The sequence below is a fragment of the Meles meles genome, chromosome 1 (genome assembly GCF_922984935.1).
Source record: "Meles meles chromosome 1, mMelMel3.1 paternal haplotype, whole genome shotgun sequence".
Classification (NCBI taxonomy): Eukaryota; Metazoa; Chordata; class Mammalia; order Carnivora; family Mustelidae; genus Meles; species Meles meles.
In genome coordinates this window covers 4,516,943-4,533,570 of record NC_060066.1, presented here as the reverse complement: position 1 = coordinate 4,533,570, position 16,628 = coordinate 4,516,943, and the positions used below count along the sequence as shown (strand labels likewise).

Here is a 16,628-nt window from a genome sequence, read left to right as displayed (position 1 = left end):
GGAGTTTCCCAACTGACTTCACTCTGGACCTGGAACTGATTTCCCATGTGGCTTTGGACAGAGACCCAGTACCACTGGGCTTTGTCCTCCTTGTCCCAGGAGGGGGAAGCTTGTCCTAACTGCTCCCTCAAGAGCTTTAGGCAATGGAGTCCAGACATCCCTGGGCAGGCTGAGCTGCTCACCAGCCAGCTTGGAGTGTGACCCCTTTCTTACTTCTCTCCCCTCTTTGGAGCGGTTGCTAACAGGGGCTCCTCCTGCCCGATGTGCCTCCTGATGCACGCCGTAGCCTCGGCATGGGTCAGTTCCAGCCTCTCCACTCCCCTCTCCCTGTCGGGAGAGAACCACACTGGCCACTGGCTGGGGCCTGCGTGAGCTGGTTGTTAACGGAATCCTGGAATCACAGATTGCCACGTCATTCATCCAAACCTGCATTTTTGAGGCAAAACACCGGGACACCAACAGAAAGCAGCCCCTCCTGTGGTTTCCTTGCAAGACCCTTGCTGAACACTGGGTGTGAGTGAGCCACAGAGGTAGGGAGGCCCGGGGCAGGGCTGGCGCACCCCTGGGTTCTGGGACGCCCAAACACAGACTCAAGGCAGGTCTAGTCCAGCAAGGAACTTACCGGCGGCCCTTGGACTCCCGGGGGGCCAGCAGCACCAGCAATTCCGTCCGCTCCCTGAGGATGACAGAGCAGGATGTCAGCGGCAGAATCAGGAGTGTCTCTTTGTGCACGATGCCCTGGGAGCACAAAGGTACAAGCCGAGCCCCTCCCCAGCAGCTGGAACCCTAAGTACTCCAGGGGGCTTCTGCCCTCCCCAGCAGGTGGCGCTGGCCTCTGGGAACAGGAAGATGCTGGGAGCAGGGCAGCCACGTTGCACGAAGGACCAGAGCCTCCACAGTCATCCTAGGACAATGGGACAGGGTCGCACTTCAGAGTGGACGTTTTCAGCTAGTATCAGAGAACGTTTTGGGACAGAGGCAAAAACGAATGACTGGATTTATGGTCCAGGTCAATAGGGAAGGCACGTGGTTGTGTCAGCTCAAGGATGGGAAATGCACAGAGAGATTGAGGAAGAAGGAGGTCTACACAGGTGAGCACAGTGGAGTGAGCCCAGACTTGCCCCCTCCCTGCAGGCTCTCTCCAAGGCTGCTGCCCCTGCCTGCAGTCCAGTCCCCCTGGGCTCGGAGCTCATAGCTTGCCCTCCTCCCAGCTCAGTGAGAAATTACCTGCCTCCCAAGGACCCAAGTCCCTGCCCCTCCTAATCATGCCTTTATGCCCCTCCTAGCCTTTGCCTCCCTCTGACATCCTAGTGTTGGTTGATTATTTGCTTTACTGGGAACTACAACAGTGCCTTGGAGCTAGCCGGGGCTCACTCGGTCTTAAATAAATGAGTAAAGGAAAAGCTGGGCTGGCTGGCAGATGGGCAGAGAGTCGTGAGACGAACAAATATGCTGCTTCTTTCTTCTGGCTTTGGGCAAGTGGTAGAAGAGGTTTAACTTCAGTTTCCTCGTCGGAAAGGGGAGAAGTGACATGATTGCCCAGGCTGTAAGGAGGGTTAGGAGGCATTGCCTGCAGCATGCTTAGCACAGAACAGAGGGTGTCGGTTGGGGTGCACCCTCCCAGAGCCAGATCCTGGGTCCATATTCTGCTTCTCCACTTTACTTTACTCCTCTGCATCTCTCAGATCCTTTGTGCACCGGAGAGAAAGAGAGGACATATTTCACTTGAATTGTTGAGGGGACTCAGCAAGGTCCTACATAGAAAGAGCTAGCCAGCGCTGGCCCTCACTAAGGGCTTTCCCCAAAGTGTTCTCTGTTATCACAGACACTCATAACAGTGGTGTGTCCACTGATCTGCCCAAGACCGCAAGCATTGCAGATATGGACCAAGTACGGGGGGACAAATAAGCAAGATCTCGCGGTACCTTACTGATGAAACCTTTCCAGCAGCTTTTAGGTTTTTTACATACACTTATCGAGGGCCTATGTCATACCAAGTGCTGGCCAAGTTTTAGGGCTTCAGAAATGGCTGTACCACGGACCTCAAGGAAATCTGATACAGCTATGGAAGACAGGTCTTATTTGCCATGCCAGGTAAATTCCCCAGGGATAAGATGTGGTCAGATCTGCTTCCACCTCTTCCCCAGGTAATGAGCCAGTAAATGTTTAAGAAATAAAGGATGTTGATAATACTTGCATACGTAGCTCAAGGTTCATGCTTCCCTGGCTGGGCTGCTGCTGGGAACCTCCACCTCTAGTCCAAACCCAGCACAACAATGGAGTTTCTATTGGATTCTTCTATATAATTTTGCCAAAACCCCCCAGCACCCTGTACCCTGGAACCTAGCTATGTTGTAATTAAATTCCATACAGCACATTGGGAATAGGGTAAGGGTTTTCTCTGAAAGAAGGATGCCAACTGAGCACCAGGAAATTTGGAGTAACAATAATAAAGGAGCCTTATCTGTTTGGTATCTATGACCCTGGTTACGGCGTCCGACATAGAAGCACGCAAAGAATGCATAAATGATTGGCAGGTTTCCTGCTCTCAAGTTGCTTCTGCATGGCTGGCCACTGAACCCGGATGGACGGGTGACCAGCATCCATTCCCAAAAACAATGAACAGACCAGGGCAGGCATGGCATAGAGCAAGAGCTCAGTAAGTATCAACTGCTTGAACTGACCACACTGATCAGTGGGAGACGGAGAAGCTGCCCTCTGACCATGCCTGTTTCTGAATCTCGGATTCATCACCTAGCATGAGAACCAGTGGCCAGGAGCCACTTCCTACAGCTGCCCTAGAGTCCAAAGGGCAATTTCCAAGGAGAGGAGAGCACGGCTTCTTTTGCACTGGGGATGTGTAATAGGCTTTTGAAAGACCAGGATGGGGAGTGGAGGGGGCTTTAACAGATTTTCGTGAACCTAAATGGCAAGAGCTGAATCATCCCCTGGAAAGGCTGTTCGAAATCCTGGTCGGGCAGAGACACACAATGAGGCGTGAAGACTGAGAAATGGGAAAGGATGCTCACAGCACAGGCCCTCCACACGGGAAGGTGGGAGTGAGCTGAGGGTCTGAGGCTTGAGGTGAGCTCTCCAGCAAACTAGGAAAGCTTTTGTAATTTTACAGTTACTGTACTTTTTATGAGTTTGCTGTAAAGGTCAACTTTGAAGTAGAGATGCAGTTTCATGCTCCTGTACGGTCTTATTGGAAAAATACATTTAAAATGACCTAGTTTATTCTAAGAATGAACATACTTACACTTAGAAGTCACTTAGAGTTGTTAAAAAGAAGACAAAGCAAGATCAATGGCATGCATTTGAACTTCATGATCTGAACCCAGCCTCTGCTTCTCTACTGAGTATGTCAGGTTGGTCCCTATTTGAAGTGGGTTCCCCTTCAGTTGTCCATTAGCCATTACCAATGATCCCTCATTCTGCAAAGTCTGGGGGGCCAGGGCTCCTGGAGAACCCATGGGAACTTGCAGGTGGCTGGTCCTGGGCTAGGCAGGATGCTTATTTGCGCTGCCCATTACCATGGCTACCCTGGGTGGATACGTAAGCAACGACTTCGAGACTAATCTGCGGGCAGTTCGGACCAAAGGGAGATGAATTTGTTAGAAGAGCATCGGTCAGTGTCAGTCACTACGAGAGCAAGGAAGACCATTTGCTCAGAGGCCCAATGAGGACAAGTGGGAAGATAATTCACCATATCTGTGGTTATACTGAAGACAAGTGCCTTGGAGTGATATAAATGAGTAGTTGAAGATGGTAATAATGGATAATAGTAACTTTCAGTTATTATTATTGTTATTGTCATTAATTATAGTAAATCCCAGAAAGTCTATGTTTATAAAGACACTCTGTGATGCCCAGAGCCTCTTGCCATGGGACAGGATCCTATGCAAGATGGGAACCTGCTTCTCCATTTCTCACTTACAATCCTAACCTTACACTTTTCTCAGGTTTCTCATCACCCACGATAGGTAGAAAATAATATATTAACCCGCCCATCCTGCCAAGGCGCCCCTGGTCCCAACAGCATTCTAACTGCACTGCCCAGGATTGGCAGTCACTCCATCCTTGACCCCATTGGTCCTATGGGGTCAAGTCCCCATCCTTGTCCCATTGTCCTCTGGAACCTACACCTTCTGTTCAGCCCTGGACACCTTTCAGGTGTCAGCCCAGTCCTTAACGAGGCAGGTCCAATGAGCATGGGAATCTGTTCCAGCATCAAAACCAAGAGAGGAGGGGATTCAAAATCATTACTCACCCGTGGCCCAGGGTTCCCCGGGGGTCCCATGAAACCGGGAACTCCAGGATGACCCTAGGAAAACACAAGAGGCAATTCTTGAAAGTGACCTACAAGAAGCTTTTCACCTTGGTGGCTACTAAATTTCAGACAACAATCTAGAATCTGACTTCTAACTCCAGTAACAATTTTGGATAAAGGTACTGGCAACAAAAAGACTTTCTAAATATGTATGTGTACATGCATAAGTCTATGTATACATATATACGTGTGCATGTATATGTGTGTGTGTGTGTATATATATATATATATATATATATATAACTGGTGTTTCCATAGCTTGAGAAAGTATCCAACAATATTTACAAAAATGAATCTCTCCTGAAAGTGGATTTGCTTCTACATAAAGTGAAGTAAGACAGTGTGGGGAAGTTGCTGAGGACACAGATGAAAACAGATGTGGCTATAGTGGCTACAGGATCCTGTGGTTGGTGATAGGTATGGAGGTGGGGGGTCTTTTGATTATGCTTTCTAATTTTTGTGTAGACTGGAAACATCCCATAATAAAAATGTGGGAGCAAATAAAAGCATATGCACACACAACATACAGTCGCAACGGAAACTCTGGGGTTACCGAATCGTGACATCTCTCCTGTAGCAGAGTTGCATTACTTTAAGAAAGAGATTCACGCCTCCATGCAGAGCAGAGTCTATGTGTGTTACAGCAGGAGCTAAACAAGCTAGAGTACTGCAGACACCATTTAGTTTTTGAGCGACAGTGTTTTACAAAAGCAGACACACAACAGTGGAATATCTCCCTGCCCTTCACCTCTATCTCCTGCTACTGGGAAATGCAAGCTGTAGCAGTCAGGATCGAGTGTACTGGTTTTGAGAATTTTCTGTTGCAAGAATAATCCAAATACATTTTGTTTTTCCAAACACAGATGGAATTTTAGCTGAGCATGTCGTTCAGACCTTGAGCATAGCTCTGAACACATTGCCTCAGGAGTGCTTGCTTCACCATCATGGAACAGAAACCTCCACAAGGTCAGGGATTTGCCCATTACTCCCTCTACAGCTCCAAGCCTGGTGCCGTGCCTGCCATGCAGCTGGTTGCAAGGAGGACCGATGGGAAGATGCACAGACGAGTGATGTGTGGAGGGCAGGTGGGAGGGAGGGAAGGGAAGAGTGAGAGCAGCCAAGCAGGAGCCATTTCAACTGGCAGAAAGGCTGCTGGAGGCTGGGGGGCTGGACTGCAGAATCAGCTGGTAATGCTGTATAAAAGATGACAGGATGCTGGTTTCGAATCCACACAAAGAAGAGTATGTTGTCATGGGCACTACCTAGCAATGCATTTGGAGAAGTGGTCCAACAGGGCTGGCTGGGCACTGAGCGCAGAAGGGACATCTGTGTAACATTTCAACTAGTACCATGAGTTATGTGACAGGCACTTGAAGAGCGATAGGAGGGTGGGAGGAAAGAAGGGGGCATTGGGTAATGGATGACAACCATTTCAGAGAACTAGAGCTCTAAGCATAAGATTCCAGCAAAACAAAACAAAAGGATATCAGAAAAGGCAAACTGCTCAGATAACTGGGGAAGAGGAATGTGACAATGAACCACAGGAATCGAGATGGAAACCACGAAAATGTGGTTCAAAAAAAATTCCTACTTCAAACGAAGGAGATCCAAGAGGTGAGGTCAGAAATGGCAGAATAAAATTCATCCAGGAGAAACAGTGATGTCCCTTCAGATTGTTTACAAAGTAAGTTCTTACCTGGTCACCTTTCTGTCCAGCTTCACCGTCTGCACCATGCTCCCCTTTACTTCCCTTGGGAGAAAAAAGAAAGAAACTTATTAGAAATGTTGGTAGAAGTACATTGCAAAAGAAAAAGTCTGTATGCATTCATCTAGCTATGGACTCATTTCTTCATCCATTTACTCTTCCTTCATCAAACTCTCATCCAGTCTGAGCCGCAGGCCAGGCATGGCATCCGCAGAGAGAAACAAGGGAGTCTGGTTGAAGAACTGCTGATGGAATGGCTTAACTGGGTCATGGGTGCTGATGGGGGTCAGTGGAAAATGGAACTGGAGAGGCAGACAGTGCCTCCCTCACTGAGAGCCCTGCATGTTTTCTCCTTGAACCTGGATTGAGCTGCAGACACTGGGAAGTTTGACTGCTCTCCATTTCAGAAGGGATCCCTGACTGCAGTCGAGGGTGGGCTGAAAGGCCCAGGACAAAGAGAGGAGGGGCAGTCAGGAGGAAACAGGGATGTTTGGGTGTGGGAGGGAAAGGAGCCAAATCATCACAGTGTCTGGTGTGAGGTGGGAAGAAGGAGAAGCTAAGACAGTGGATGGGACAGCACTGCCCAGCAGGCTGAGGAATTAGACTCACTCCATCTGTATGTATGTGTGCTCCTTGCTCCCTCCCTTTCTAGCTGTGTGACCTTGAGTGGGTCACTTAAACTGTGAGTTGTAAGATTTCTTGTTTGTCTGTAAAGTAGAGAAAATAATGACTGCTTACCCTGTGAAGTGTTGGAAGAAATAAAATCAGACACAACACAAAGCACAGAACATAGCAAGAGCTCAATAAACATTAGTTATAATTATTTTTGTAAATTATTTTGTATTTGAACCCTGGCTTTGTCATTGCTAACCCTGTCATTGGGCAACCTGCTTCAATTCTATCGCCTTCTTTTAAAATAAGAAAAATAAAGACAGAACCTTTGTCATGGGATTGTTGCAAGCATTAAAATAACCTAAAATCTACAAAGTGCATAAGCCAGTAATGAGTTCATTGTTAGCTATCACCCTTCTCATCATTTTAATCATCACCACCATCACCTGTTACTATCACCACCATCACCGTTATCATCACCTTCATCATCATCCTCACCATCATCTCTCTCACCATGGTCACCATGATCATCACCATCACCACCAGTCATCATCACCATCATCATCATCATCATCATCATCATCATCTCTATCACCATGATCATCACCATCACCACCAGTCATCATCACCATCATCATCATCATCATCTCTCTCACCATGGTCACCACCATCACTACCATCATCACCATCAACTCTATCACCATCATCACCATCATCTCCATCACCATCATCATCATCCTCACCATCATCTCTCTCACCATGATCACCATGATCATCACCATCACCACCAGTCATCATCATCATCACCATCATCTCTATCACCATGATCACCATCATCCTCATCACCATTATCACCATCATCTCTATCACCATCATCATCACCATCATCTCTCTCACCATGGTCACCACCATCACTACCATCATCACCATCAACTCTATCACCATCATCACCATCATCATCATCATCATCTCTATCACCATGATCACCATCATCCTCATCACCATCATCTCTATCACTATGATCACCATCATCCTCATCACCATTATCACCATCAACTCTATCACCATCATCACCATCATCTCCATCACCATCATCACCATCATCATCACCATCATCTCCATCACCATCATCACCATCATCATCATCATCTCTATCACCGTGATCGCCATTATCATCACCATCATCACCATCATTTCTATCATTATCATCACCATCATCACCATCACCACCATCATCACCATCAACACCATCATCTCTGTCAACATGATCCCCATGATCACCGTCACATCACCGTCATCACTGCTGGCGTTACTGAGGCTAAGACACTCATGATAGGAAACCTATCAAAAATATTTTTCACAGACTAACCTTGAAAGTAACATTCAAAGGTTCCAATCTCTCTAAACTGTCACCTATTTTGGCTCTGCATTTACTGTGGCAACAAATGTATTTCAGCAAAACGTTATTAAACGCAAAACATGTCAGTTCCTTTAAAAGAATGCATTATGCAGTCAAATAAGTCTTTCACAGTAAGTCAATCTTGGCTCTCGCCCCAGGCCTGTCACCTCTTGTTTCTGCATCCTTGAGCAGATCATGTCCCCTCCTTGCTCTGGGTTTATTCATCCAGTAAATGAAGGACGCCAGGGGAAGTTTAATCTAGGAGAGTCCATCCAGGGGCAGAGCCCCACAATTCAGCCCCTGAAACATGGGGTCCAGCCCTCTCCCCATCCACACTGCTGTGCCATGTCAGCAGTTCACTGGGCACTGTGACCACCTGTAACCTTCCCTGCCCACCTCCGTGAGCTGTGCTGGGGGCCTCAGGCGAACTAATGCCTGTGAAATGCCAATGGCCAGTGTGCAGAGGAGAGAAAAATGTTCAGAGGGGAAGAGCATTTGTTCCAACAGTTTTACATGTAATTAGTTCTACTGCTTTTCAATCTATAAAGCCAGCACACTGCCTGCAAGCCATATTATAATCTCAATGAAAAGAAGTGACATAGAGTAGCAGCACACTGCTTCTCTGACATTTAGGACAATTGCCTTAAAAGTAAATGGCTTCTTTTCAAATCCCAGTCCTCAGTCTGGGCTTAGTGTGGTTTCCACCTTCAACTCCCAGCAGTGAAAATGTCAGGAGCTCAAGGATCTCCACAGTTGTCCTGTCTCCTTCTCTGCGGCAGCGAAGGATCAAAGCAAACACAGCCACCCCCAACCCTGACTCACTTCCTTCCTGAAGAGAGGGCTGACATTTACCAAGCCTCTGCTCCTCTGGGCACATTGCCGGGCCTTTCCACATGAGATCCCAATCCGTGTATTCTTTTGTTTATATGCTGACCTGACACAAAAAATATTTAACATGCCTCTGTTGTTTAACTTAGCCTGTAAGACTCCTCTATGAGGTGGAGGTTCTGACTAGAGTGTAGAGATTAAAAAATCTGAAGACCAGAGAGGTGAAGTCACTCACCCCAGGTCACACAGCTAATAGAAAAGCAAGATTTGGACTCTAATCCGGATATATATGTATTCAAACTGCCTCTTCCTGCCCAAGTTACATTTCTGGCTGTTTTCCTAGTCATGATGCCTTGTCCCACTGGTTTCATAATGTCAAGAGCATAGCCTTTATAGCCTAGAAGTTGGGGCGCCTGGGTGGCTCAGTGGGTTAAGCCTCTGCCTTCAGCTCAGGTCCTGATCTCAGGGTCCTGGGATCAAGCCCCACATAGGGCTCTCTGCTCAGTGGGGAGACTGCTTCCCCCCACCCCCTCTCTGCCTGCCTCTCTGCCTACTTGTGATCTCTGTCAAATAAATTTAAAAAAAAAAAAGTCTTTATAGCCTAGAAGTATAATGAGCTGCTCGGGGAAGCTTTCTAAGCAACAAAACAACAACATCCCTGCCCGCCTGGAGTTTATATTTGGGGCAGAGTACTAGTTCATCACTTTACTAGCTCCGTTCTCCTAGATGATGTTCATTCAGAATGCTTGTCAGGGCTTAAATCTCTTTCCCATGAAAAGAAAGGAAGAGATTCTCTCCCCAAACCTTTTTTCTTAGAGCATTTACTTTAGAGAACTTGTCACTGTTGGTTCTCTGCCTCTTCGAAATGTATGTAAATCTTTCTAAAAGCTAACTAAGTCCTGCCAGATCCAGGACTCAGAAAAGTCTCTCTCAAGGACCTGGCATCTGTCCCTTTGAAATGTAATCAATCATCGAGGAAGAGAGCGACCCCTATCTCCTGTCTCTGGGGAGAAAGGGAGTCTAAGGGGAAAGCAGGCTCTTTGCTCCAAATTGCAGAACTATTTCCTGTCATAAAGATGTGAGTTCATTCCTTTTTATAAAGCTAATGAACTGACATAGTGATCCCCTAGCTCCCAGGTCCACTTGGGATGGGCATGCCTGACAATGGTGCTGTCAAGTCCTCTGACTGGGGGGCCCATTCCTGTTGATCGCGAGGACTTGTTTCCAGCGGGTGTAGCTGCCTGGCTACAGAAGACAGTAAGATTTCAGCCTGCAGTCTCTCAGCGGACGGCCTGTGATGCACGTCACACTCCGGCTTAATGCTGACTCAGTAACAGGGGCTGTCTTTCTTCTCTTCCACCTTCCTGGAGAGGTTCTCCTGGGTCGGGAGAAGATTTTCTTCGGTGTTTAATTGTGTTTTCTCAATACCATCATGTGCAAAGCGCACAATGTAACAATTACTTAGAGGTTGTGTTCGTACCGGGGGCTGCTCGAAGGATGCTGGTTTCTGTGAATCCACCAGAAAGGTACAAACCGTGGAGGGCAGGGCCTACACCCCAGTTAACAAGTCTCTGCTGCGGGCAGAGTTACGTCCTGTCCCCAAATTTTTGTGTGCTGTTTCACCGCCTGGAAAGCCATTCCCCAAGGATGGCTGCCAAATCCTTGCCTCACCTTCCAACGCAACGAGAATCCTACCACTTCCAGGTGACTTTCACAGGTGACCTCTTGCCCCATGGCATTATCTTCCTTAAAGCCATTTACTCTTCTCCTGACCATTTGCTGCAAATGCTCTTCATTCAGAGAAACAATTACGAGGAACACTTGCAGGTAGATGTACCCAGCTGGTTCCACGCCTGGCGCTCTGTAAATGTTTCCTTGTTCAATCCTCACAACCTATGTGACCATATGGCTCTTCTTTTACAGGTGAGGGACCCAAGGTTCAGAGAAGCCAAATAAACGGCTCAAGTCCTATAATTAGTAAGTGAAATGCACTAGGCTACTAAGCAGCAGCGCCAGATGGGGAAACACTCACTGACCTCCAGAGCCCAGCCTGTGCCTGCCCATCGCAATCGCCACCAGCCCCAGTCTGACTTTTGTACAAATCACCAGCTTGCAGGTCTTTCTTCTCCAACACAACATCAGGCCCTGGAAGGCATGGCCCATATCTGACCTACCTCTACACCTCGTGACTCAGAAGGGAACTTTGAAAGGGATGCTTGGTGAGAATCTTTCAGGATTGAGGCAGTTCTGGGTGAAAGAGACGTATACTCTTGAAGAGAGCATAAACCCTATGGCACTGGGACACCTTCTGGGCAGGAACAGATTCGAGAGCCTCTTCTGGAGTTCGAATAGTAGCAAAGGAGGTCTTATCCATCGCCCCCAGAATTGTCCAGAAACTCCAAGTGGGGCTTCTGGTCATCTAGTGACTGCAGTGCTTACAGTTCCCATGACCTGACTGGTGGGCACATGAAGGAAAAGAAACCCAAATGCTCTTCACGGAGGAGAGAATAATCCGCATTTCCTACTGGGAGAGGGTTTTACAATGAACTCTGCAGAAAAGCATGCTCCAAGGGTCTTCATCTGATGATCATCTCGTTCCTCCTTCCTCCTCCGCATGGATCATAATCATTCCAGCAGCCACTACCTCCACACCCCATCCCTGAAAGTCAGTGTTTCAGGCAGTTTGAAAGCTCTACAGTGAAGCTGTAATAGATCATGGCATTAACCTCCCCAGACCCAGCCACCAGTCAGAGCCGCAGCAAATTGGCAAGATCCATTTTGGGAAAGCTGATCTCCCAGATGCAGGATCACAATCACGACTAAACAAGCCAACAAAGGCCCTTGGAGATGCAGGGGACCAGTGAGCACCTGGGGCCTCGAGCTAGGAAAGCGAAAGAACAATAATCCTAAGTGCTCGGGGGCTGGTAGCATTGTCAGTGTACAAATTCATCTTCAAGTCTGCAGGTCTAGCTGAGATCTTGTTAGTAAGCGAGGCTCAACAGAAAATGAAACGTCCTCCCGTCTGTTTTCTGGCGAGTGGTGTGGGATAAATAAAGAACGTAGCGAGGGGCTTGGATTTAACTCCTCTGAGACTCAATACCCAAGTCCTGGGAAGCCTCCACCCCCCTGGACGCTGTCCGTGGTGCTGATGCTGGTTCTCCTGTTTTTTGGACAGCATACTACTGGGGTGGCATACTACAGCATACCACAGTTGGGCCAGCGGGGCTCCGCTCTGGTGTATCACCCAAGAGTTTGGTAGTATTGGCTTTTAACCTTGCTAAGCCTTAGCTTCCTTATCTGTAAAGTGGGATAATACCCGTAGCTCCTAGAATCATGCTGACCATTACAACAGATGATACTGGAAAGCCCGTAACCCGGCCCTTGGCCCTTAGGACACTGGGTAAACAGCCCACTGTAACTGCCTAGGGGCTCATGATGTAAGGTGGACCCCAAGTCCTGCCAACTTCTCAAGATCACAGTGGACTCCCAAATGGAGACAGCTAGAACCCTGTCTTTCAGCTACTGCACTAATTTCCCTGCTGTTTTTTTGGATGGAGGCTTTCGTTGGCTCTCTCTGAATATGCAAAAGAACAAACCCTCCCTGGAAGCAAATTATAAAAGAACAAAGGCAGAGCCATTGTCTCAAGACACCAGCACTTCAAGTGGGATTGTGCTGATAAAGAAAACAATCCCTACTTAGTGGAGGGAACTCCTTATCTGTTTAATTGATTTGCTTTTGTTTCTCTGAATAAAAGCCATTCCTCAGCAGAGGCAAAACCCAGCCCCCACAAATTGACAGCAAAGGTTGCTTAAGGATCCTCTGAAACTGGCCACCCTCAGAATCCGCTTAACCCAGCTGATGACCCCAGAAAGGGACGGTAAAGCGGGGTAAATAGCACAGGTAATGCTAAGCTTTACTGGTGTCTCTTCACCCAACACTGATGGGGAAAATCTCTTGCTCCATCTACACTGAGACCTGACACCTATACTTCCTGAAATAGGAGCCCTGGGTATATCAACACCCTGTAAGACTTCACAGAGTCTATGGGTCACAAACACTCTATGTCTCAGCCTGCCAGGCAGGCTAGGGAAGGCTGGATGTTTCCCATCCTGATACCCAACGGCTCCAGTGAGTGCCCTGCTGTTACGCCACAGAATTTCTGTTTACTTCCTAATACACTAGTAAGAGCTCCAACCCCATTTTCCAGGGCTGACCCTGTAAGGGCCATTTAGCCAGAGTGATTTCATCTCAGTTAAATAGCGATTTTGTTATTTTGTTATTTATGCAGTAAAACTTAAACTGACCCTGCCCACCCCACCCCCCACCCCAGGGAACTTAAAAGCAAGTCTGGGAAACTAGCAAAATATGGTCAACCAGTCCCAGGTAACAGAGCCCAAATACAAGGGCGGGTCAGGCCAGGTAGAGACATCCAATCAGTGGGCGCAGACTGTCTGCCTAGCTACCATGGAGTGTGGGCCCCGCCTTTTGGGCGCCTTTTGGGCACCAATTCTGACCAAGGTGATAGGCTAGTTCAAATATCTACTATAGGGTAAATTGTAATTCAATTGCCCACCCGTGTGTGACCTAGCATGACTCTGCAGCTTTCTCTGTGTGTTATAATCTCATTGGCCACCTGCGTGTGGCCAGGCCCAACCACATGGCCTTTGTCCTTTAAAAGTTAGTCTGTAAGGTGGGGGGGGGGGTGTCACTCTCTCTGTAAGAGGTGGCCCCGAACGGGTCAATTTGATTCTCGATGCTTTATGAAATAAAGCTTTGCTTGACCTTTGCTTTGTATCAGTCTCGCTCCTTTGACCACGGACCTATCAACCCTAGGGTAAGTCAAGTGAGTACTTAACTGCGTGTAAACACATAAAGGATTCTGGAAACATCAGTATCCAAAATAAATAATAGTTCAATGCTGTATTTAAAAAACAAAAATTAATGCCAAATGATCCAAGAGGAACAAAATATAAAACTATAAGTAAACGGGGCTCTGATGGTGCTGGGATTAGGGGGACTGAGGAAGGTGAGCAGTTCAAGTACAGGGCTAGGTCCCGTCTTTATTTAAAATTGAAATGTTTTGTTCCTGGGGGCTCAACTGCACTAATTGAAACTTCTTAAAATACAACATTAAAGTCTTATTTATCTTGGTTACTGAGGTGTTGGACTCCCCTTAGATGTTATGTCCGGATCCTCACCCCAGTTCCGGCCGTGCCGCTGGCTGGGACCTCACGGGCAGACAGAGCAGTGGAGGCTAAGGTTGCCCGAGGGCCTGCCATGTGCCAGGCCTGGTGGCCACAAGGAGGGACACAGTGACACACCTGCCCCTGAATGTTGGGGCAGGGCAGGCTTCCTAGCTAACAGCAGCACAGAGGCCCCAAGGCCATCAGGGACAGCACCTGGGGCGCTAATGTGGAGGGAAGGGAAGGGAGGCTGTGGGGTCAGCTCTCCTCCCCTCCTGCTCCCATGTCAGCACGCACACAGTCCCTTCTGCTTAGAAGTACCTACCATCACCACCAGGAGCCCAACCACCACAGCCCAGACACCTGTTTCGGCAGCCAGAGCCACCCCTCCTGTTCTGCGGCTGTGGTCACAGCTCCTTCTTCCCAGGCGGGTCTTCCTGTCCTGAGGAAAGCACAGACCTGCCCCCCACCGCCCACAGTAGGTGGGAGCCTCCTTTCTCCTGTGAGCAGCGGTAATGCTTGCCCACCCCGGCACAGCCCGTTCCTAGGAACGTTTGTTTATTGAACAACTAGCTCCTTTTATGTATTATATTGTTCAACTCCAACAAATCTGCGACTCTCACTTTTATTCTTATCCTTCATGGCTGGTGAGATTGAGGCCCAGAGAGGTCAAAAATTTTGCCTCAAGCCACACAGCTCCGACGCCACTCAGGGCTGGGATTCCAATCCAGAGCCGCCTGACCTCAAAGCTCCCATCTTAACCAGTGACTGCCACCTAGTCCCGACCCCTAGCCCACTTCATTGTTCAGCCACCAAGGCATTTGTAGATGAACAACAGAGGCTCAACAAGTGACCATTCACAAGGTCACAGAGACATTCAAGGTCATGGTTAGCCCCTGAATGTGGGTATCATGATTTTCAAAGCATCCTTCCTCCACAGGGGACAGAACTCTTCCTCCGACATAGATCAACCAGTGAGACGAGAAGAAAGGAGGCACACGAGGTGAATGAGGGCTCACTGACCTGCGGTCCGGTTATTCCTGGGGGCCCTGGGAGGCCTCTGGGCCCAGCGTCTCCCTGGAGTGGGAACAGAAGCAAAACAAGCAAGAATGAGCGTCTGGAACTCCTAGCCAGAGTCCTCAGCAAGCCACGGCCCTCGCACCCCTATATGGTCATTTCTCATCGAAATGTCCCTGTCCCCACCTCCTCCCTCCAGCACATCTGAGCAAAGGATGCCGGCGTGTGGCGCTGCTGAGTGTGACTGTGTGTTCACAGGCACAGCTCACAATTAATGTGGTGCCCAGTCCCCCAGAGGTCCCCCTAGGCCTCTGCCTCCTCCCATTTGTACCGAGAGGCAGCACTGGGATCTCTAAGATCTCATCGCGGTGATAAAGCCAAGCTGTCCCCTTTTCTCCTTACCTTTTTCCCTTCTGTGCCTTCTCTCCCTGGCTTTCCTGGGAGACCTTTGTCCCCTTTAAAACCTGGCAGGCCAGGGAGGCCCGGGGGGCCAGGAGGGCAGCCACGGCACAAGTCCTGAGAAAGAGACAGAATAAGTGACTGTCCCTTATAAAGAGAAAGGGAAGGCGATGAAGCAGCAGACAGGTCGGTTGGGCCATTATCTGGAGTGTTCAGATCAGACTTGGCATTTTTCTCTCTCCATCTGAACTCAGATTTTAGCGCCGACACATCTGCATCGTTGCCTCGCTGCTCCCCACTCGTAGCCAGCCCGGACTGCTTGAAGCAGGGCCCGCAACAGTGAGGTCAAAAGTGCACCACTATCTGTGAGCATTTCAAAGCATTAACTGGGGGCGCCTGGGTGGCTCATTGGGTTGAGCCTCTGCTTTCAGCTCAGGTCAGGATCTCAGGGTCCGGGATCGAGCCCCGCGTCAGGCTCTCTGATCGGTGGGGAGCCTGCTTCCTCCTCTCTCTCTCTGCTTGGCTGTCTGCCTGCTTGGGATCTCTCTCTCTCTCTCTCTCTCTCTCTCTGTGTGTCAAATAAAAATAAATAAGTAAATAAAATCTTAAAAATAAATAAATAAAATAAAAGCATTCACAGTACAGACTTAAGGCAAATGTTTAGGACTGTTACAGACAACACGTCCTGTTCCTACAGCTGGAGACGGAACGCTGGAAGCTTTCTGGAGTTCCCTGTCTCCTGGATTTGGTGAACAAAGCAGAACAAAGGCAGCAACAGGCACAGGGCCGCGGGATGTTCCGGCTGTGACACACACACGATCTGACCACACACGCCTGCGTTATTCTTTGTCCAAAGCAGGTGTTTAAGGAACGTTGCCGGAAGTGAGACTTGCTCTACTTCTTCGAGGCAGGGGAGGGCTGTCTCTGGTGTGATCTTACGGTTCTCTCAGCCCAGGGAACATGTTTCCTCATTTGTCTGTGTCATCCTCAGACCTTCCAGTCTGGAGCCCAGTGTGGACCCAGCAAAACTCACCGGCTTGGCCACACGACCGGCCGTGTCTCACCCCAGGGCCCCGGGGTGCTGCTTCTCTGCAGCCCTCCCTCCCCTCTCCCTGGGACACAGGTTAGATGCGGTAATGCGGAGAAGGCACTTA

General features: G+C 48.6%; 1 protein-coding gene across 1 annotated transcript in view; it reads right to left on the bottom strand.

The window, feature by feature from the left end:
- The window catches only part of COL22A1 (collagen type XXII alpha 1 chain), a 243,512-nt gene that overhangs the window by 39,876 nt on the left and 187,008 nt on the right, over positions 1-16,628 (bottom strand). Inside the window, exons 45-49 of the mRNA XM_045978553.1 lie at positions 15,478-15,591; positions 15,082-15,135; positions 6,027-6,080; positions 4,271-4,324; positions 623-676 (exon numbers count right to left, since the gene is read on the bottom strand). Of these exons, the coding sequence (XP_045834509.1) occupies positions 623-676; positions 4,271-4,324; positions 6,027-6,080; positions 15,082-15,135; positions 15,478-15,591 (330 nt within the window). The remainder of the gene's footprint in view (positions 1-622; positions 677-4,270; positions 4,325-6,026; positions 6,081-15,081; positions 15,136-15,477; positions 15,592-16,628) is intronic.